The sequence below is a fragment of the Diadema antillarum genome, unplaced genomic scaffold (assembly GCF_040938485.1).
Source record: "Diadema antillarum isolate AM-2024a unplaced genomic scaffold, OU_Dant_1.0 scf00000182, whole genome shotgun sequence".
Classification (NCBI taxonomy): domain Eukaryota; kingdom Metazoa; phylum Echinodermata; class Echinoidea; order Diadematoida; family Diadematidae; genus Diadema; species Diadema antillarum.
Genome location: NW_027271071.1, coordinates 919,779 through 944,105, shown reverse-complemented (window position 1 = coordinate 944,105; position 24,327 = coordinate 919,779). Strand labels below are relative to the sequence as shown.

General features: G+C 39.3%; 1 protein-coding gene across 1 annotated transcript; it reads left to right on the top strand.

Annotated features, from left to right (window-relative positions):
• Nucleotides 1-13,074: 13,074 nt before the first annotated feature.
• On the top strand, nt 13,075-21,637 carry LOC139723146 (ATPase WRNIP1-like). The gene is made up of 7 exons (XM_071634409.1): nt 13,075-14,098; nt 14,513-14,707; nt 15,245-15,477; nt 17,264-17,481; nt 18,121-18,276; nt 19,320-19,399; nt 20,237-21,637. The coding sequence occupies exons 1-7, from the start codon at nt 13,079-13,081 to the stop codon at nt 20,501-20,503; spliced, it is 2,169 nt and encodes a 722-aa protein (XP_071490510.1). The 5' UTR covers nt 13,075-13,078; the 3' UTR covers nt 20,504-21,637.
• The last annotated feature ends 2,690 nt before the right edge of the window (nt 21,638-24,327 follow it).

Below are 24,327 nucleotides of genomic sequence, written 5' to 3'. Positions count from 1 at the left end.
ACTCGGGACTCATTTTGATCATATAATCCGATTACACCTTTTTTTCTGTCTTTTTCTTCGGAGACGCGTGACATCATTTCGTTGCCATTTTAAGGAGATTTCCGTGTAATGTGAAGAGCTGACGCAACATCCATCAGGCCTCCTGGCTACCAATGTATTTAATCTGACTTCGGGTCTATTGAACTAGCAAATATGATTAATGTTTTTGTTTGTTTTTATTCTCCCATTAGAACGAAGCTATGATAGAGGAATGAGATCTGAGCCTTCTGGAGATTAAAATCAAACAATAAAAAACAAAAACACTTTCTTCGATTGTCAGTTTGCACATGCAGCTTCCCCCCCCCTTTTTTTTTGGGGGGGGGGGAGGGGGAGGGTTCGATTCCCCATGTCATTCACAAACTTCAGGGCAATGGTTTCACCCAATTTCGAGGTTGCTAGGAATCCGAATCTGGAATTTGCAACTCTTGCATCCTTGAGGATTTTGAGATAGTTGCCAAAATGGCCGCCAAACTCTGCAATTTCGGAAACACCGCTGGTGATACCCCACGCGAGAAAATGAACAGCCATATACGCTGGAATTTTTCCGGGAAGGGGGGGGGGGAGTGAGAAGGGGGCACGTATAAAGGAAGGGAGGCTGTAGGAAAGGGTATCTCTCTGCCCTATGAGGGATATTTTTAATCTTTAGAGGTTAAATTCAACATCTGGTGCACACCTTTGGTGGAAAATTTGGAATTTTTTAATCCGAAAAGTCAGATTTTTGTTTTGTTTTGTTTAGGGACAATGTGAATGGTTAAACCGTAGTATCTGTCACTCCTTGATTCGCATGTGCGTCTTCACCATGTATTGAGTATAATAGAGGTGGACTAGTGTTTTGGGTGTTATATTTTCGAAATGTTCAATTAAACCACATTTACCTTCTGAACAGACTCGCAGATACAAAATCTATTAAAAATACTGAAAGATAGAAATCGAGGACCGGGGGCATCACGATTACATCACGATTTGGCCTCCATTTTAAATATCTCAAACTCTTAAGGCTTGACTCGTCCATTTTTATATAAAGCAATATAAAGAAATTTGATTTTTGGCGACAACTTTGGCAGCCATATTGAATATCCATATTTGGTCTTCATTTTGAATAACTCAAAACCCTTAAGGCTTGACTCATACAGGTTCGGATGCTGCACCTTCCAGATATGATACAAAAGGGTTATATATATATATATATATGTATATATATATATATATATATATATATATATATTTTATGTTATATATAAATTATATATTTTCATATATATATATATACATACATATATATATATATATATATATATATATATATATGTATATATATATATATATATATATACAAATGATCTGCACCTTCCAGATATGATACAAAAGGGTCATATATATTTATATATATATGTATATATATATATGTATATATATGTATATGAAAATATATCATTTATATATATATATATATATAAATGATCTGCACCTTCCAGATATGATACAAAAGGGTCATTTATATATATATATATATATATATATATATATATATATATATATATTTATTTATATATATATAAATGATCCTTTTGTATCATATCTGGAAGGTGCAATTGTATTCACCAGTAATATAAAGAATCGGGTTGAATACCGGCAATATGATGCTAGGCTCGGGCTCTGGTATGTGGTTGCTGGGCGTGGGTGGTGGTCTTGGTAGTGTCGGTGATGTATGTGTCCGCGCTTGCGAGCGGGCTTCTGATGCGCGTCCGTTCACGGCGACCTCAAGGGAGAATTCCGCCCGACCATCTGGGGGTTGCATCTCTTTTATTGACTCCTGGGTGTTCTGCATGAATGATTTCAGAGTAGCTTAGTCTTTCTTGCCAGCCGCCTTCTCTAAAACGTAGAGAGGACAGCGACCAAAACAGCATAACCACATTACGCTGGGTGATGTGAAAAAGATCTTCGTGTGGAGACCAAAACTTTGTTGTCCTGATCAAGTGACCACAACGTAGCTACACAATAAAGAATTAACCCCCATCAACAACAGGTTGTAAATCCGGGGGTTGCATCTCTTTTACTGACTCCTGGGTGTTCTGCATGAATGATCCCAGAGTAGCTTAGTCTTTTCTTGCCAGCCGCTTTCTCTAAAATCTAGACAGGACAATGGACCAAAACATCGTAACCACATAACCCTGGGTGATGTGAAAAAGACCTGCGCGTGGAGACCAAACCTTTATTATCCTGATCAAGTGGCCACAATGTAGCTACACAATAAAGAATTAACACTAATCGAAACCACAATCCAAGAGTTCCAATGATTCTGTATAATGCAACAGGCTGTAAAAAGTGGTGACAGTTTCAATACACCTGTCGGTAGGTCTTACCCGTCGCTGAAAAGGAATTGACACAAAGTGTACTTCCAGTCCGGTCGAGGAGTGAAGTTCAAAAGACCGGCCCCTGAGCAATGGATATTGCAAGCAGGGTAGTCTATACGGATTACGTAAGAATAGCACTGTTGGGTGAGGAGGATTTCGCTGCCACATTCACCCCGCATTTTAAGGCAGGGTATAGGAATAAGGGCAAAGTGTAAGATAACTAGTGTCACGCCACACCAATAAACTTTAAAAAAAGATACAAAGCAAGGCTCAAATTGCCCGTCTCTTAAATTAATTACTTGAAGTTTAAGATCTAATGCAAACCTCACACAGAAACTGTTGACAAGATGAGCTCACATCTGTTCTTTAGAATATCACATACTGTTCATGCCTGAATATCCGCTTTCAGACATACTTTTCCTTTCCCTAACACTGGTCATTTTTCCATCAACTCTTTGATTCATCATTTTTGCTCAAAAACCACATTACAAATTAAGGAATACGGACAAATTAATAGAATGTAATCGATTTTCACTTATTCAAACATTTTTCAATGTAAACAGGCTATGGGAAATACTCATGTAGATACCAGTATAGTTGTGATAAGATTTTTGTTTTATTATTATTTTCTAAGTGATTTAGCATTTATTACTGTAGAATTTTTTTTTTACTACTACAGTTAGACAAGAATTAAAATGAATTGTGATGTACATGGGGTACATACTGGATCATTTCGTTGTCTGCCTGCATTGGTTTTGTATAGGCTGACAGAGGTAGGGGTTATGTTAGTTATGTATAGGCTATACACGTATACACATTCACGTCGCTCTACTCTGTATTGGACGTTGCGTGTTGCATCCATTGGCTAAGCTGTATGGGGATAATGAATGACATGCAACCATCTACTACGAGTAGACAACATGGTCTAAGACAGCGAAAAAAAGGGTGACGTGATTTTACTGAGACCCGGTCTGAGCATCATGCGTGATCTTGATTAACATGACGGGGGAAGGGGGGGGGGGGGGGGTCACGTGCCTGATGAAAGGGAGGAAGGGCATTTCCCATGCATGCTTACTCGATATCTTTTCATAGAGAAGGCAAGTTCCTGATTGAGGAAGTTTTTAGAGCATTGTGCAATGCGCTTCAATTTTTAGTAAATAATGGCCCAGTGACGTAATCCCTTGCACGCCACGTGCTTCGGTGCACAGTGCACCTACAATGCTCTACTTTCTACCATATGGGCTACAACACACGGAGCTTTGATGTAGATCCGTGTCTCTACGGCAAGCAGGGTTCCCACTTAGCCGAGTTACAGTGCCGAGCTTTGGCGAGTTGTGGCGAATTGCCTCAAAGGGGCACTCGCGATAACTCGCGTAAAGCTCTTCATGTAACTCGGGATAACTCGCGACAACTCGCGCAACTCGTAGTGAATCTGCAAAACTCCCCGTGAACTCGTGAGTGGTTCCAAAATTTTTGAACATGTTCAAAATTTTCCCTAACTCGAAGTAACTCGTGCTGAACTCTTTTAAACTCGTAATATACTCGTACTACTCGTAACAAACTCTCAACACTCGTACGAAGCTCGCGATGAACTCTTCGTAACTCACCACCTTCAAGTATATACGCGAGTTCTGCTCGAGTTTTGAAGAGTGCGATACGAGCACTACGACTCTACTACCAGTATGTGTAAGGGGGAATTGCCCTCGAGTAAGGCGCGAGTTTAGATCGAGCTCTGCGACTTACAACGAGTTTTGTATTAGCTTATTCAGAGGCCAAACCGAACAGCAGGGATTGCGCAAACTGCTAACGAGCTCGTAACGGGCTCGTAACAAGCTCTTTACAACTCGATGAAAGCTCGGTTTAAGTCGTACACAGGTCATCACAACTCACACCAAGATCGGTGTGACTCGTATCACTCGTACAGCTATCGTAGTAAACTCGATGTTGTCTCGTATATCACTCATGCGCAGCTCATTAAAATTGACAAATTTCACGCGAGTTCACGCGAGTTTTCGCGAGTTCAAACTCGCGCAGCTCGGCACAACTCGAGACTCCAACTCGGCTATTAAGTGGGAACCTTGCTTTAGGGATGAAGAAATAAGTGGGAGGTATGACGGTTAAATGGTTGGAGTGATTGCTTGCAGGAGCTATTTGGGTATTACAAGTGACTACTACTACTGATAATGATATGTCGAAAATATGCAAACTATGATGACGTGATAAAGTGCCATTAAAAGTATAAACAAAGATCAAACAGAGAGTAAAAACCGACATAGATAAGCATGGAGTACAGAACTGTTAGCACTAAAATCATATAGCGACTGGTCAGCAAAAGCTAGAGGTAAAGTCAAAATTGGACAAGTTTGTGATAGTTACTGTACAACAGTTTCAGTGATATAGGGAGTCATTTAAAATGAAATAGTTGTCTAGCTCACGTGACTCTGACTCTCACAAAAAATAATGTCAAATGATGCACTTAACAAGAGAATAGGAATGAGAGGGAGAGGGACAGAAAGTTCTGGGATTTGTATCAAAGAATCAACTCCATTTGTCATGGAAGACGTAATGAAGAATGATGTCGAGATTGCGGGCGACAGCACAAGAAAAAAGAAAGTATTTTTCTGGATCTCTTGACAGATTTCCCTTAATGTAATGTATGTTGTGCTTGCGTCATAAAAGGAAAGTGAAGGTAAACTCGGTTGCGCTAATGTTGCCATTAACATCAGTTGTTGGTTGTTGTTGTTTTTTTGACAATGGCTATTTGCATGGATGTCTGCATAAGTATACAGCACCATATGGAAAATGACCATTTCACCACTCCACGCCGAGCAAAGAAATGTGAATGTCATGTGAAATGGTTATAAATAATACATGAGGCTGTTAGGCGCTCTTCTGCCAGACAGATTGTATTTTTCTGCATATTGTATTATGTTCCAATCTTTGGTAGATAGCACATTGCCTTCTGTGGCAAATAGTTTTCTACATAAGAACAGTTCCCATTCCACAGAACCATAAAATACACACACACATACACTCATACACTCATTTGTTTGTATATAATATTATGTATATATATATATATATATACTGCTAATACACACATACATATATATATATACATACATAAACATGCATATAACATATGTTTTTTCATTGTGAGCGATAACGAAAAATTATTTATTTTTTTAACTCTTGAAGAATCATTTCTCTTTTTGATATTTACACTGCGACAAATCGGAAAATCTATATAGGAATAAACTCGGTTGCGCCAATGCTATATAAAATCATTGCATTCAATTTGTTTTGTACAAAGATTACTCATGTACGCATAAAAAGAAACTCACGCATTGTTGCGGTTGATGGCACTACATTATCTAGTGCCCTTTTTTCAGTTGATCCTTGTCTTATCAGTTTGACATTAATATGGACTTATATACTGTATCCTTTCCGTTTAACATTAACATGTACGTAATATACATAGTATATTAATATGTATTAATAGTACATCGCAGAGGTTGTGCCTTAGGACGTAGTTTTATTTTTAAGGAGCAAAAGAGTAAGAATGAAAATAAGACCAAATGAGGCAGTATTCTTCAGTAATGTTCGTGATTGAATGCTGAAATGACTGGAGTTTTAGGTTCCCAGAACCTGACATTTTTCTCGAGGTATGTGTAAGGTTTTCTTGTGTTTAAAAACTTCAATGCACAAAACAGTCTCTTGTTTTGTTTACGCACTGAAAAATAACAACGATTCGCCTGTGTTGTGTGTTCCTATTTCCATGCACTAGCCTAGATCAAAGAACGCATGTGAAAATAGCACTGCACCAATGCAAAAATATACGCCGAAGGGAAAGTAAGCATATAACTATTTCAACAACAAATCACATTATCGATTTTGCGTGGCAAAAACCTAGTTCGGCGTTGCCGAAACGTGCTCAGATTCCAATAACGGTGCACTGTAACAAATAATCTGCAAGAAAAATCAATGGAGGGAAATAGCGCCATCGTGATAGTGAAAGGCCAATTCTATCGTTTCACTCAGGCGTGCATGCGTGTTAATATAAAGTACCGAGAAATAACGAAAAGATCGTTAAATCTGCGGGAATCTTCCGCATAAAGACGATGAGGTCCAGAGTCTCATCTTTCCAGGACTCATTCTCTCTCTATAAACTTTGGGGGTTTTCTTCTTTCGGGAACGCTAAGAAAGTAGTATAGGCTTGCGCATAAACAACTTCTACGCGCTCACGTGCACCCACAGGCAGACTAAGTCATATTCTTCAACATGGATTGCACTCTAATTTTGTATCTTCGACATGAGAATATTACTCTCTAAAAAAAAATCGATTGAAAATATTCACTCTTGAAGGAGTGAATACAAAAAAAAAGAGTGAATTAAGAGTGAAATTGGAGTGAATTTTGAGTGAAAATGTTCATTTTCACTCGTTTTGGAGTGACCTCAGGGATCACTCGAAGATTTTGGAGTGATCCCTGAGGTCACTCGAAAAAGAGTGAAAATGAACATTTTCACTCAAAATTCACTCCAATTTCACTCTTAATTCACTCTTTTTTGTTTTCACTCCTTCAAGAGTGAATATTTTCACTCGATTTTTTTAAGAGAGTAGATTTTTTTCAGTTAGACTGCATTGTTGACTTATTACTGCTGGAACTATATTCTACTGGATACCCTCAAGAAGCTAGCCAGACCACCACTCAAAAAAAAAGAAGAAATATATATGTATATATATATATATATATATATATATATTTATATATAATGCTGTGAAAAAAAAAACAATCACTGATGGAATGTACATAGTAATGCTTTTCTCCCACACAAAAGACTATCCATTAAATGCATTTCTAAATGTGATTATCTTATCTTCAGCTTGTGTCCACTAATCGGTCAAATGCTTTGCAGGATACACTAACCAGAGATGAAGCTGTTGAAAATGATATACCACCATAATATTATCACGGCGGACACGTACGTCATTATAATGCCATAAAATTAATATAGGGCTATCCCTGAGAAGACACATACCCAACCTCAGCATCGATTGTGAAGTCACTGCCGAATTCATCAACAGAAGAAAGTTTTAAATGGCAAGACTGTCTTTTTTAACTGGTGCTATTTATGAAAGGGCGATGATGAAGAAGATATTGCTCGGCGGTGGCGCCGGTATTCTCTTTGAAGGCTACGCATGCTCGGCAGGCTTCGCTTCCATGGTGATATTGCCCGGATTTACAATTCCGCGGTTCGTTTTGACTTCAAGCTTTAATGGGTGGCAGCTAAGCTTTAACTGGCGAATGAGAATGTCAGAGGAAAGCACTCGTACTCATACATACACGCACACGCACATGCACACGGACACATATATAAAATAACATTTACTCAGAATAGAGACCAAGTAAATGTGTGCTTGTATATTGATGTGTGTGCGTGTGTGTGTGTGTGTGTGTGTGTGAGTGAGTGTGTCCTTGTAGGAGAGAGAGAGAGAGAGAGAGAGAGAGAGAGATTCAAAGTAATACAGGTCTCATGCCAGTAAATATTTTCCTGCAGAGACGATTAAAGTGTTCAAAATAAAAAAACAAACAAACGCACACACACACACACACAATTATCTTCAGTCTTAATTACGTTGAAGAGGGCTGAATGTATGGAATTTCCTCTGAAATTATTCAAAGTGCCAAATCATTATGATTGTATTTTGTATTTCGGGGCTACTGTGGCTTCCAACAATTGCCTATGATATCCTTCTGTATACATCAAAATTGTATCGATTTTATGAAACAAGTTTGTTTTTCAAATATTTTGTTTTGAATGTACTTGTACAGTACATATAAGAATGTTGTGAATCACTTCGCTATTATGTCATCTAGGCCCCTATTCATTATCATTATTTAAACATCAATTATTAATATTTTCAAACATTAATTTGGAAATAGATGCAGAGAAGTATCTGCAAACAAGCAAACGAATAACATCCTCCCTGCATGCGTCTATGATATCAAGCACTACAAAAGTGCAGAAGGGTTTTCAAAGATAATTATCATACGGATGTATAGGGATGTATAGGCACCTGCAGCATTCCTAAAACTGGGTCTCTAAGTCTGTACATCCAGTGACAGGTGGATCCGACACAGTGGACGCGTTCAGACATTGTTAAACATTGTCGTCATAAAAGACGGGGCTATGATAAACAGATATATCATAAAGAGGCCAGAAACCCCATAAACACTTTCTTCTATCCGTACTTTATGGCTATCCTAACACCCATTTGGAAACTAATGAAGCCGACGCGTCGGGACGTAACGACTGTATGCTTACAGCCTTGAGGGCAATGCTATCATTATTACGATAATTTGGGATCCTATATTCTTATTAATCTGTTCCGGCACCAAAGTCTGGACTTTACAATGGGAGCACAGATTTCATCGTTACCTACAGGTCAAAGGTCGTAGGTCTCTTTTACAAACCTTTTCAAAATCTTTTACAGCTCAAGATATATCATTAAGTGCAATGAATTGGAATCGAGTCAGTGGTTAGCTTAGATTTTCTTTGACATCAGAAAAGAATGTTTCTCTCTTTTTCATTTGGTTTGATTTCTTGCTTTGCCCTATATGTTCATGACGATAAATCAGTGTGATTTTACGTTTTTGATATCTATACGACAGGAGTAAATTCTAGTTTGATTTTAAGACCCGCACGATATACTTTGAGGAGTTCTTTATCAATACATTATGTGTAAACCGTCTCGTGAAAACAAAACAGACAAACTTATGGTTAAAGAAGATAATATATTCTGAGGAAAGAAGAGGAATACATTTAAAATTGAAATCTTTGAAATTAATTTTGTTAAAAGTATGAATATTTGGAATCCTTTAGAGGTCCCGCCTTTACATTTTTAACACCTCTCTCTCTCTCTCTTACAACACGTTTCAATGAGTCATAGATTATGCTATAACGTTAAAGGCCCTGTCACAATTTTTTTTTTTTTCGGGCAAGCTATGTGGGATTGTTGCGTGTAGGGATTTTCCAGCAAGCATAATAATTATCTGCGAGCGGACAAGGATTTTGGCGAGTTTCGCGTGAGTTACCTGCTGAACGCGTGCTACTAAGAGGCCGACCCCTAATCCCCTTGTTCCTGTTTTGATTTGTTTTTGTTTTTGTTTTTAACATAGTGCCGAGGTTCACGATTCTATAAGCTTTCAAGCTTTTATCCACTTCCCTACCTTCCTTTAATTTTTCTTCCTATATTCTTGTCTGCTTTGTTTCAGTCAATACTTTTAGTACACAAACTTTCAGTGTAATCATCTCAATATACAAACTTTCAGTGTAATCATCATCCCTATCTATTTCTGTTATCATTGCAATCCTAAATCGTCAGCAGCAGCTTATCATTATTATCGTCATTCTTCTTCTTCTTCTGATGATGATGATGATGATGATTATATTATTATTATGATGATGATGATGATGATGATGATGTGGATTATTATTATTATTATTATTATTATTATTATTATTATTATCATTATTATTATTATTATTATTATTATTATTATTATTATTATTATTATTGTTCATGTGTTTACACTAATATTATCATAATCAACATTAATTATCATTAAGCATGCTCTATGTCATGGTTTCTAAATGTTGTTTTAACTATTTTAGTTGGTCTCATTTATGGACTATACAATGATTGTCATGGAACAGTGCTCACAGATATTTTCTACGCTGTGATCTCCTTCTTTTTGATAAAGTGAGTTCAAAGACAAACATGCAAACAAACAAACTTGCCATCTTTATACCCGTTTTCCGTCTCTCTCGAATAATGCCTTAAATGCCACACTGCATCTCGTCAAAGCCGAAAATGAGATATATATCGCTTTCTTATGCATGAAGATAGACAGAAGAATCATTAATGAGGGGAGATAACACTGTCTCGTTTTGCCCGTAAGACCGCCTGAGGATGTGCAAGTCCCAATTTGATAAGCATCGTATATTAACTATGGGTTTTAAGACGGTAAGCCGAGCTATTCGCTTTCACTCTGTATTCTCTTCGGTTCCTCCGTAAAGCTTATGAATATTCATGAATCTTTGTGGCGTCTTGCTGATCGTGGATATCTCTACCTGAACATCCTTATTGAGCTCAACATTTTCAAGGATCATCATCCCGGTGATTGGTGTTTCCCGAAATAATTTTCAATATTACATTGCTGAGAGCGAGAGAAGACAGTGAGTGCATAATGAAATATAAAGACAAGTATTTACTAAGGTACTTTCTGACAGCAAAATTCCGTGAATGATTAAGCGTAGGCCTATGATAATACACGATATTGAAGTACCGGTAAGCCATACTAGTTGCTGAAGCTAAGTTGAACAGAACTTCTCGAGTTAATGATGACAAACTCATTAGTTTACAGATAGACTTTTAATAGGAAAATCATGTAGGCCTACAACTCCCTCTCTCTTTTTTTTTTTTTTTGAGGGGGGGGGGGGGGGGAGCCTATAGGCCCTGCGTTTTTGTTTTTTGTTTTTTGTTTTTTTTTTTTGCTCTTGCACCTATCATCTTGATTTCTTCGATTGCTGTGCCTTTTCTCCCTTTAAGTTATGTGTTCAGTCGAACAGTCCATTCCCCAGGACGAGCGCCATCAGGTTTGTTTGTTTGTTTGTTTGTTTTTTTGCGTGCTTTGTAGCCTATACGGATTCGACACGAACAGGTACAGTGTATACTATTTGTTTCAATCGTCCTCCGCACCTCCTCCCCCCCCCCCCCCCCGCCCCACTCCTTGACCTCCCACTCCCACCCCACCTCCCAGGGCCCTCCCCTCGGAATCGCGACTCACCCTTTCAGCACACACCAATCACATCTGGACATTTTTTTTTCTTTCTTTGACTTATGGTAGGTAAATTTATCCAGGAATCGTCGTATATCACCAAAATGTCTAGCGCCTATATAGAACGCAGGAACCATTGCCTCAGACTAGCAGTGAATGTTGGAACTAGTGTATCATAGCAAAGCAACAGAGAATTATTGATTTGTGTGCTTTAAAAAAAATAATTCAAGATTTATAGGGCCTACACTTAATGACACTGAAAATCAAATTGTATAATCGAATATAAATGGACCTGATAAGAAAGATATTATTCAGAGGGGTGATCAGGTGTGAGTTTCTTCAATTCGTTTCCCTCTACATTTTTCCGACATGTTTGTTAATTTACAGATCAGCAAATGAAGAAACTCACACCTGAAGAAGAACGCTGTTTGAAAGAATTCATATCGGTGATATACGACCTAATTATTCCTTCGATCATTTATCTAATCTTATTCTCCCTCGGCTCGGAGATCGCTTTCCCAGTAATCAGTGTGTTTCTCCCGTGACACTAGTAACTTGGAAAAGAGGAAAAGCGCTTTGTCGCACCTCCCACCCTTGTTGAGGGCGTCAGGTCATCCACTTCCGTTCTTTTGTCTGGTATTGTCGCGGCAGCGCTGAGTATGAGGTTTATGTACGTTGGTGACTGCGCGCAGTCAAACCGTGAGCAATTCCAAGACTCCACAAGAGGGTGAGAAATATGGATTTTATTTCGTGTGATGTGTTCTAATGTCTACGTGTTATCTCAGCTGTGATGCAATTTATGTGTTGATATTATTGAGGCTATTTGGTTTCATGAAAATTGTATGTCAAGAGTGTACAGGTACATGATAAAGTGAGAAAATAGGTATGACTTAAACCTGGGGTTAGTCCCACACGCTCTATAATTTGTGGTGTTCTCGGCCGCGAAATGCGTGTTATCACTGCACGAAGTTTCGCCTGTAAATCAGTGTGTGTAGAGACCACTTTCTATTTTGGAAATGCCAAAGCGTGAATGACAGGACCTGGAGCTTAGAACGTATTGATATCACGAATACCATATATGCCATGAGCTCCTCACAAAGAATGCTTTTATTCGAGTATAACTGTAGGTTTGGGTGTTACTGTTTCAAAAGGTGATTTTGTACCGTTTTTAAATTGGAATTTATGACGTAATTGAGCGAGCTGGTCTAGTTTTCCACCTCTGCTACCTACAATGTACGCTACTGCCTTAAAGTGCAACTATACTACCAACATAGGCAAATCAGACAAATGCATGTTCTCTCTACTGGATTCTACATGTACATTCATGGTATGACATTCAGCAGAACGAACAGTGGTCAAAATGGGACTGATGAATATTTCATTCAGATGAATGGCACAGCAACAAAAACCTTGTTTGCTGCTTTGAGCAGAAGCATTACATTGTAGTTGTGACACACTGTAAACTGAGTATACATGGTAGTGCACCAAAACTTGAGTCCTACACATTTACATAAATTATTCATGTAATTTATTGTCATACAATAGGGCTCGATTACCCCAACCAATGCAGTATGATCAACGCTTAACACTGTCATTGTATCGGAGGTGTGAGATGGGGCCTACATACTACAGTACACTACTGTAGACTGAAAGCTTCAGCCTTCTCCTTCAGGGGGGAGATCCGCTGACAAGTCTGACTCGGTGGACTGTAGTAAGGCCTACATACAGTCAGTAGTTTATTCCAAAGTTTGAATGGTTTATTCTCTTTCATGCTCTTTCAGAGAGGGATGCAGATTGGATTCCCTTATTGACGTCAAAAGTTTGAAGAGGAAAGGAGGCATCATGCCACGACCTGTGAGGCAGAGTGCCTGTACTCCCCCAAAGAACTCAGTACCTTGTCCCATCTGTGCAACCCAGTGTAGTGTCCAGTCCATCAATGCCCACTTGGACAAGTGTCTGGCCAAAGAGGAGTCCCCGCCGCCAAAAAAGAAGCTGAGGCTGGACACAGAACTTACGGTTGAGACAGAGTCCGTCAGCAAGCCTTCTGGTCAGCTCACTTCAGAGTGGGCTGCCATTCTCACCAGTCCCCCATCCACAAAGAAGGAGAAGTTCAAGACAGAAAAGAAGACAAAGAAGAAGCTGAAGAAAAATAGTAGTGGAACTTGTGAAGGCAAAAGTCCTAAGAAGCTAAAGACTGAGAAAGGTGAGAAAAGCGGCAAGAGCGAGAAAACCAAAAAGAGCGAGAAGAGCATGAAGAGCCCAAAACTGCAAAAGGGTGAGAAAAAGAAACATAAAAAGAAACGGAAAGACCGGAGTAATGAGGATGTGTTCGACTTTGCTGCAGATGAGGAGAAAGAGGTAAAGGAGAAAGTGACAGTGACAGAATCACCTTTCAAACCACTCACACCTTCAAATGTTCAAATGCACAATAATAAAAATGTGATGTCCACACAAAAGAAACCTAGCCCATTTGGATCTAGTCCGACATCGCCAAATTCCCCCATCAAGTCGCCCGGCAGTGAATCTCTTCTTGGATCCAGCAATCAGACGAGTCCGTCTCTCTGGAAGAAAACCAGTGGTCAGTCGCTGAGTCCAAGCTTTCAGACAGGGAAACCCAGTGTCCAGTCCCCACAGATGGGGAAGACGTTCGGTCAGCCGAGCCTCACTGGAAAGCCAAGTGTGCCAACACAGGCACAACCTCGCCCAGACTTTCGGCCGCTGGCCGAGCGGATGAGACCCTACACCTTGGACACTCTGATAGGTCAGACTAAGGCACTAGGGGCCAAGACTGCTCTCCGGCGGCTGTTGGACTCTGGCAACATTCCATCCATGATTTTCTGGGGACCACCTGGGTGTGGCAAGGTATTACACCTCCAAGTCTTCTCATGTACTGTGATTTCTCTCTAGTGTGTGATGTTTGCAAATAAATCTAGATAGCAGTTTGGATGCTTGTCACACCTTTTCTCTTGCTACTGTTCTTTGCAAATAATCAGGTCTACATGTATACACTTTGCCTTTTGACAACAGACTTGCACCAATTAACTGCTAATCTTTCTTTAAGTGGTCATTCTTAAGCAGATAAAAGATGAGGCTGGCAATCGCCAAGGTGATGTGTGAGAAAAAGAATCGTAGAAACTTCATACTGATTCTGTAGCAATTTCAAGTATCATGTTCAAGTTATGATATCTGCTTGTTTGTAACAGATGCATGGAAGTGACAGCATGAAAGCAGTGATTATTCGCCAACTTTTTTCTTGATTCATCTTTCACCATCTAGACATCACTTGCCAATGTGATTGCTCGCCAAGCCAAGGTGAGGAACTCGCATCGATTCATCAGCTTCTCTGCGACCACAAGCAACACGGCGGATGTGAAGGCCGCCATAGACATCGCCAGGAACGAGCAGCGGATGTTCCGACGGAAGACTATCCTCTTCATCGACGAGATCCACAGGTTCAACAAGACCCAGCAGGTAGCCAGTAGTTTTTTTTTGGTAGACTGCCATATCATATATCATGTGTAGAGCTGTGAAGTCACAGCCCATGTCTCAGGAGTACAGAAGAGCAACTCTATCTCAGCTAACTGAGTTGATTTCTAGGAAGGTGTATTTTGATGGGAGCTGACAGACAGCAGTTGGACTTATTTGGAGCATTTTTTAGTTGTATGCAGTTTGTATACACTGTATATGGACATATGTTTGTATGCTTTCATGTACCCTGTATAAAACTAAATTTGAAAAAGAAATTGTCAATGTGGAAGTAACTGATTTGTCCTGATGTCAGTTTTGGTTACACAATGTTACAGCATTTCACTCTGTCATCACATGTTTACTTGAACATGTATTACCGTAAGTGGCAGGAGTCTTGATAAAGGAGAGCATGCTATGAACACTGTTTTTTTTTTTCTCTCTCTTTGTTTGAAGCAAACTCATGCTCATATTTTGTCAGAGAAGAGAGCAGAACATTACTAATAGTAATGACGTATCACACCTGCATCACTCTCTATTCAGGACACATTCCTGCTCCACGTTGAAAACGGCACCATCACGCTGATCGGGGCTACGACGGAGAACCCGTCCTTCCGTGTGAACGCCGCCCTGCTGAGCCGCTGCCGGGTGGTGGTGCTTGAGAAACTCAGCCCCGAGAGTGTCATGTTGATCCTAGAGAGGGCGCTAAAAGAGTGCCAGGTCACCATTCAGGATGTCGACAGTAGAGGTGGCAGCCTTGGGGGCCCAGGTCAAGGGTCAGTTTGGATACCTTTCAATAGACCTTCTCGTATGATTGTTTTTACTTTGTTGTGTGAACTGGAGATCGATTGCCCGAAGTGATGGATGAACTAACAACTTGGGGCAAAGGTGAAGGGAATGACAAACTCACAAGATGAAATGAGGATTAATCACTTGAAGACAGTCAAATGTCTTCTTGGTTGACATGTTGCACTGAATATGTCTTGTGGGAAGCTGTTAGACTGGACTGAGTGATTCATGTTCAAGCTGGCTTGCATACTACCATTCATATGATTTGTGTGTTGAATTTGTTGGATGAATGAATGTTCACCAATGCTCTCCTCAATCACTTGTTTGATTGGCGCATTTTTATGGTGAAACACATAGGTGATACCTCAGTAACAGATAACATGTATCTACTCTATGTGTAGATAATGTATTCGTTAATGAATAGATGCATAAGTGTATCGCAGGAGAATTGTGGATTGCTTGATAGATTGTTGGACTTACTGTAAAACATGATATATTCGTGGCACGAAATTTTCGCGAATTGGAGCCGACAGCCTTTTTCGCGGCAAGAAATTTTCGCGAATTGCCTCTTGCGTTCAATGCATATAATGTAGATAAGAAATTTCGCGTGCATTTTAATTTCGCGAATCTTGGCGCTCGCGAAATTCGCGAAATTAAAATGCACGCGAACATTTCTCGTTTTACAGTATTCATTAGTTGATTGCATAATTTTCCTGTCAGTATAATGTGGGGAAAGAAGCATATGTGACCGCCCAGCTTAAAACCGACAGAAAGTAGCTGATTAGGATTCTCTGTAACAGACCAAAATATACCATTTGGGTTGACCAAGTCAAATAAGTAAGCATGTCTTACCTGGGAGAGTAATCTTTTCTCTACCTACTGTCAATATTTGGCAGCTTAAAACAAAACCATAATCAAAATAATAGCAATTTTTCGTAACCATAGTTTTCTGGACAAGTGCACCTAGGCGATGCTTTCACTTATGTTTTCATTGATCCTTCTGCATAGCATGCTTGAGTGACCCCACTTTTCTCCCTTTTCTCTGAAACTGCACATCCTAACAGTCTCTACTTCAATTACTTTTGGAATGGTTTAAAATGGTCCAATTTTAACAACTTATGTTATCAATCATTCTAAAGCTTAGAGCTTACTCTATAAAACTATGAAGAAAAGAGGAAATCCATTTTGGCCTACTTTTTATGGATTTTCAGCTTGGTGGTCATATATGAAGAAATTTATGGTACTAGTGTTACAATAGTGAGAGTGAACGACAGTATTGTTAACTTAATTGATATCCATGTGCTTGCAAATGTTGTGTCTCCATGTTATTTGTATCATATACGTAGATCAGGGCCCCATTTCATAAAAGAAGTTAGAGGATGGCAACTCTTGCTGGAATGACAACTTCCCATGGCAATAGCCAATCAGGAAGCTGGATTCTTGTTGTTACCATTACAATTGCCATTCCAGGAAGAGTTGCTATCATAACAAGTTTTTAATGAAATGGGGCCCAGATGTTTGTATCTGGTATTTATGCTACCATATGTTTACATCATATTCCTGGTGGCCGCGGCAGTCCTGCTTACTCAAAATGTAGTACATCATGGGTAGATGAGATGTGATTGCTGTGGCTGCTGGGAACATGGTGTGAACGTAGCATTAGATCAGCTGAGTGCCTCCTGTGCAATGAAAAGAAAAAAATGAGGAGTATTTTTCTTTGCAGTTACATGATACCAACTCCCCCTTTTTTTTCCCTTTTTTAAAAAAATGTAGGAGCAGCACGTACATTGAGAGATCGGCTCTCTTCCTTCTTGCCAACCTCTGTGACGGTGATGCCCGCTCTGCCCTCAACTCGCTCCAGCGAGTCCTGGATGCCGTGAAGGGGTCCGGCCAGCAGCTTGCCCTGTCCAAAGGTGAAACGACGCACCTCATCACGGCGGACATGATCAAGGACTCGCTGCAGAGGTCGCACATTGCGTACGACAGGGCAGGTGAGTTGCGTGGCGGATCTCACTGAGTGCATAACCAATGGTTCTCATGAATTTACCAGTCAGTGATATGCCACAGAATGGTGGAGCAAGTTTGCCGCCAAGCTTATGTTTGCTCCTTCAAATGACCACTAACATACTGTATACACTATATATTTTGCAAGTCTAAATTTTCGTGAATCGGGAATTTCCTACGATTTCGCGAGTGGCTAAATTCATGATTGTGGAGTCCTTTACTGAACAGAGAAATGTACACGCGTATGTCACATTCACATCAGGATCAGAGTCAATTTTTTCGTTGTCTTTAATTTTGCAAATAGCGCCTGACTAGCAAAAAAAAAACTCGCGAAATATTCGGCATATACAGTAGTTGACGTGCAGCGACAGACGCATGACAATCAAGTCCAACCAAACTAGCATTATGATCACTTGTCTGACATACATTTATGTATGCCCACTTACATGTGCCTTCATAAAGGGGAAGGTTCCTTAGAACACTATACATTGTAGGTGGATTCAGTAAATGCAGAGCAAATCTGTGAAACAGTTGGTGATAGCTTGAGGAAACCACTTCACAAAGATGAGTTTATAAGATTTATTTTTTGCTTGAGTTTATAAGATTTGTGTTTTTGCTTGCCACAGGTGAGGAGCATTACAATTGTAGCTCTGCCCTGCAAAAGTCAATCCGTGCATCGGACACGAATGCCGCCCTCTACTGGCTCGGCCGCATGCTTATTGGTGGAGAGGACCCGATGTTTGTGGCCAGAAGACTGGTTGTTTGTGCCAGCGAGGACATTGGTGAGAGAAAATTTCGAGGTTTCATCAGTTTAACCAGTTGAGGATGAGTCTTGAGTATACTCGGGCAGGTGTCTATGGGAAATGTGCGTTGTAGCCAAATCAGCCCGTCCTCAACGGGTTAAGACACAAAAACATGATTTTTGCCAGACATTTTGTTTTGATGGTACATGTGGTATTAAAAGTATGTTTGTTATCGTACTTTGTTGTTTGTTCGAAAATTGTTGTTTGCTCAGTGAAATGCAGAAGTAAAACGATAGCAGACATCATGCTGTGTACCACGTATGGCAGTGCTGATGAGGACTTTTGATACTCTCTGGTAGCAGTTTTCAACAGAAAATGTGTATGTGTCACTGTGTGTGTGACTGTCTGTCTTATGTGAAGACAAAATGTATTCATATCAGACAAATTTCTTATTTCCCCCTCTTTTACAAATGCCTATGGTATATACGTGTTCAAAAAAGAGGGAAATATGCCATCTGGGCTCTTGAGCTCCTGGTGATGAAAATTTGCTGTTGATGAGAGTTTCTCGCAGAGTGGTTTCATGACAGTGGGCACATTTCCATATGTTAACATGTAAAAATTAGGGATGATCACTGCATTTGCCTTCTGTGTGTTAGCTTGTGTGTAACTGTGCGGGCATGGCTGTTACGTGCGCTGCATACGATGTAGCTGATCTGTACGTGAGTGCATGCATGGTATGGTTGCAGTGACGTAGCACTCGAGCTGGCGCAGAGTGAAAATTTGTTATTGGGAAGCTGTTAAAAGTTTACATTGTAACAATTCATGTTACTGCTCAAGATGCCTGAAATGGGTAATGATAATGATATAGACTGGCTACTTTCGGGGGATATGGCATTAATTGCTCTCACTAGAATTGTATTGCTCTTGTCTTTGACTTGGGCAATACATTCATTTTCTGTTTGATATTCTCTTTCCATCTTTTTTTAATCTTCTTTTTTTCTTCCCCACCTCCTCCTCCTCCTCAACCATCTTCTCTCTGGCCCTCTCTATTCCTCCCACATCTGCTCCTCCTTCCCCCACAGGTATGGCTGACTCACAGGCCCTGGTTGTAGCTATGGCTGCCCACCAAGCCTGTCACTCCATCGGCATGCCCGAATGTGAGGTGAGTACATTCATTCTCCCATCCCCATGTTTTTGTTTAGCTTTCTTCAGATATAGGATTGCTTTAGTACTGTAAAAGCTGTTATTTTTCCAAACAGATGTTTCCTGAATGAGGAGGTCATGGACATTTTCGCGAGATGTTGTTTTTGCGATTTGACACCAAGGCTATCATAATGCATTGATGCCTGTCCGTAAACTCTGCCACTTTACTGTAACCGAGATCACTGCACTCTCTCGTGCTTGAGGTTTTGTCGATAAGTCCTATAAAGAGGGATGCATTTAAAGTTATACATACTCGCATGCGCATGTCAGGTCCAACAGTGATTCTTGAAATTTGTGAAAATTAAAAAACCCTAACGAAAATATTTTACACAGTATGTGCTTGAGAGACCAAATGGAGGTAAATCAAATACACGGGGGAGTGAAAAATTGCTAGGAGGGCCATGGTATAGATCAAACAAGTTTGCTGAAGTGCACACAAGCCCAGATTTTTAGATTTTTAGACTTCTCTGAGTGCTGCTAAGTGCCGTATTTACTTAAAAGTACATACATTTTATAAGGGAATATCAGGTTAAAAAGACAGTAGGGCACTTAATACTGATTTTTTTTTTGTTGTTGTTGAGATGTCTAACCTTTGTAGCAGTAGTCAGTATGGACATGTGTATTGTTAGGATAATTTCTTCATTGAAAAAAATGAGTTGTATCTCTGTTGTGTGTATAGCAGTGGCCATACTGTTTTTGTCTGATCATTAAAATTTTTATTTCCTTGGGAATAATTCCTAGAGTTGGTAAAATGATGTTCTATTCTTCCCGATTACAATGTACCTGCAATTGCCAGCTGAATCTTGCCCACTGCGTCACCTACCTATCGAAGGCGCCAAAGTCCCAGCAGGTCACCACGGCATACAGCCGCGTCAAGGACTGCATCCAGAACCACCAGGGCCCCACCCCGCCCATCCCGCTCCACCTGCGCACTCCGGCCACCCAGTTCCAGCTCAGCAATGCCCTGGGTGGGTGGAGCAAGGCGCGGCCGATGGGGGGCAGCTACCAGGGCTTCATGCCAGAGAGCCTAGCAGGCCTGGACTTTTTCTCCATGACCTCATAGATGTGACGGACCAGTTTTTACTAGTTACCTACCTATATTTCTTTAAGAAATGATGCCATTTGTACATAATTGTAGGTAGTTAATCCATTTTTAAATATTATTATAGTCTCCTCTCCCCAATATGTTATTTTGAAATACTGTATTATTGTCAGCCACGAAGGAGCGTATATTTTACATTGTGCCAAATACATAATCATCAGCTGTATAATTAAGAAACGTAAAAGCAATGTGTTGTGTAAGAATGAATTAGCTTGAATACGGCAGTTGCTCATTACTTGTTTTTTGGGAAGCCTGTGACCACCTGCGTGTTTCGGTCTTTGCGTTTCCACGTTCAAAACCGAGATTAGTTTCAGATGTTGCAGCTGAGTGGAGTGTCTGTTCTGTACAGTGGGCAGAAAGAGATTTTGTGTTATTGTTAAGACTCATATCATGTCTGTCACATGAAAATCCCTTTGGTTTGTACTGTATCTTGGCTTGATATTTATCTAATGAATCCAGCTTCCTGTTCCTCATGTTTGGTGTAGTATTAATGAGGCTAAAAAAAAAAAAAAGATGTGAAATGACTTGGCCATTTTTCACTTGAGGGTAAGCACCTCTGTGGGAAAAAAATGCAGTTGCCACAGTTTTAACAAGACTTGGATGCGTGGGAACACTGATTTGTCGGGACCATATCAAGGCATTATTTCCAAGCCAAGTTAAAATTCCTGCTTGAAGGGATGAGACTTTGGTTAAAATGAGATGCACTTCTCATCAAACTTTCGTACAAAATAGAGATATTCATACAAATCGTACAAAATGATACAAAATTCATCTTAATGCAGGTGGAAAATTCAGTAAATAAACAGCAAAATGGAGCTTTGTGAATGTAACAACCTTTACTCAGTCATTCATCTATTGGTTGGCATGCTCAACAGTAGCTTTAATGAGATTTTAGGCCGAGCAATACACTACATACCATTGTAGCCCTTCAGTACGCTGAGCCCTAAGCCTAGTCCCTATTGTTACCCATCAGATTGTGTTGTAAATCTATGGCCTCTTTTGATTGGGATGCTTTCTATGTTGGGGAAAAGAGGGTCTGCTCCTGATATTGGCGAATGTACATGTTGTGAGAATAAGCTTCCTTTCAGTATTGCCTACAGTATGTAAGGTCTGTCAGCCGATAAGGGTTAAGTACATGCAAAGACGTTTTGTGCTTCCGGTTGATTCAGCGGGCCTTTGCTGCATAGAAGAGTCAGTGTTGGAACACAAGGGTGAACAGAGTGCCAGTTGTCGGTAAAAAGCAATCAGAATCGCACAGTTGACGTGCGAGAATTGCTAATTTATGAATGATCATTATCTTCCCATGGCTGAGGGTTGAGATAAAAGAGTGATATTAAAGTGTGTAAACACAAAACTTGTCCTGTTTACTCCACAATAAGGTGCTCAAAGTTATGTTGTTGCATATAAATGTGCATTTATTTTTTAAAAATAAATAAATGAATAAATAAAAAAAAATATTGAAATCCTCACGATGAAATTCAATTGATCACATGATTATAGTTGGCATAGTGTCATATTGGCCCATTACAGAATGTAGCCTTCAAATGTTTCTGGTTTTGCACTGTGGTATGCCCTTCATATCTTTCTTTTTTTCCCCGTCTTGTTTGTTTCATTTAATGTACTGTATGTGGCTGTATGGTTATTTTGCTTTGTTTTTGTGTGCAAATGAAAACTGCATAACAATTTTGTAAACATGCCTTATTCAATGCAAATGAAGTCCTCCAACTGGAAGTAGAGATGAGTGAACTGTGTTGTGCATGCACAATTGTCTTACTGTCATAATGAGGCTGTATACAGTATGTGCTGTTTGATAGGCCTCAAAGCTGCCGTAAAATGTTATCAGTATCAGGAACAAACAAACAGACAATTTGATATTGTTACATATTAAATGATTCAAAATAGCTGTCTTTGGAAAAAAAAAAGTGACATTCAAATTGAAAGGTATTGTTCATAGAGTTACCAATGAGAAAACCTTGTGGAAAAGGTCCCAGATGGTGTTTGCCGCTTTCTATGAACTGATTTTTATTTTTCCCTTATTGATGATAGGAGAATATTGAGTGTTAGTAAAAAAAACAAGCCATGAATATTTTTGTACCTATTCATACAAATTTGTATTGCAAGTGGAAGTATTTTTATCTCAATGTTGATGTAGAATGAAAATATGTGATTTTATAATCATAGTATGGGGTAGTAGATGCTATAAAAATTCCATAGTGATAAACATTAAAAACCCCCAAATTTTTTCCACTCCCATAATCATGCAATAATGTTTATGCAAGCATTACTGACTTGCAATGTTTATAAGTAAGCTAAACTCGACTAACATGCATATCATTCTACAAAGACAGACTTGTACATCGTTCAACTGTTATAGTTGTAACGTTTTTGAAGGTGCTAGTGCTAATGTTCATCATTCAAGTTTTCATATGCTCAAAGATTCTAAGATTTTAAAAATCTATTATCAAGAGAGAGTATTGTTCTTTGTTTGTATTTTATTTATTTATTTATTTATTTATTTATATTATTATTATTATTATTATTTATTTTTATTTATTTATTTATTTATTTATTTATTTTTTTTTTTTGGGGGGGGAATGTTTTAAGATAATGATAGAAAGGTGTCCAAGCCTCAAAACTTTGCCAGTAAATGGTGTCGAGAATATACTTTACAGTTTCCACTTAAAAAAGAATTTGGGCCAGACCTCAGAACATGGTGTACAAATGTCCAGGAAGTGTTGTAAGTCCTGCATAATTTCTGTTGCATTTGTTGTACAATAAGGTGAACATAGGAATCATTGCATGCACCTATGTAAAACTGGCAATTAGTTTTGTAAATTTTTTGAGCGCATAATTTCATCTTGCTTTCATGATCTTGACTGACGAATAGAAGTTTCAGTGCCTCATCTGAAACAAACAAATGAATGGGGGCATTTATTTCAGTTGACGAAAGATATGGCGAGCGGCAAAATCTTGCTGAGGTGTGACTACACAACATGTTCATGGTATGGTATACAAGCTTTCTACACATGTTGTTCTTGGTTCTGATCGAAAAGATGAATGCAGGAAAGGAAGTATGTGGGACTGCAGATCTCAGCCAGATAAAACAAACATCTGAGTGTACACATTGTAGCCTCAGTATTGTATTACCATAATATGTCTCGAAGAAAACTGTAGGCAGTTGTGGGATGTAGTGAAGAGGGTAGGTGATATGCATTCCGTGAAAATGCATAGAGCTGCCAAGTCTTCATGATTTTGCAGGGGGCACCTTTAAACGTGCATATCTTCCTTTTTTCTTTTCTTTTTTTCTTTTTAAGGCCTGACAAGAAAATACATATGTGACTGTGCATCACAAAACGAACAAAAAGTCGCACGCACTAATTTTGTGTGAGAGCTGAAAATAGGTGAAATAGGTCAACCTAGCCAATCTTGACTTTTTCATATTTTCTGAAAGAGCGAGTCTTCTTCTACATCGTACTAAAGTTTGAGATCATGAAACGAAAAGGAAATTGGGTTATTACCAGTTTTTCTGGAACACTTTTTAGTGGAATAGTGTGATTAGGTGTTTCTCTCAGAGTCCTCTTTTCATTTCTTAAAAACTCTGTTCATGTTCATCACTTTAAACTCCAATAGCTTTAGAAGGGATAAAGCTACTGCTTTGAAAGTTGGCATTGATCATTCACAGAATGTGTTAATTAAGTATGCACAATTTCAGCTTAATCTGTTAATCCCTTCATTGTTGTTGCTCTTGTGATTATCATCCTCTTATTTGTTCTATTTATCGCACA

Coding starts and splice junctions, on each gene's coding strand:
- LOC139723146 (XM_071634409.1), top strand. CDS start 13,079: ATGCCACGACCTGTGAGGCAGAGTGCCTGTACTCCCCCAAAGAACTCA. Junction 14,708..15,244: donor GGTTCAACAAGACCCAGCAG/GTAGCCAGTAGT, acceptor CTCTCTATTCAG/GACACATTCCTGCTCCACGT. Junction 19,400..20,236: donor TCGGCATGCCCGAATGTGAG/GTGAGTACATTC, acceptor TGCAATTGCCAG/CTGAATCTTGCCCACTGCGT.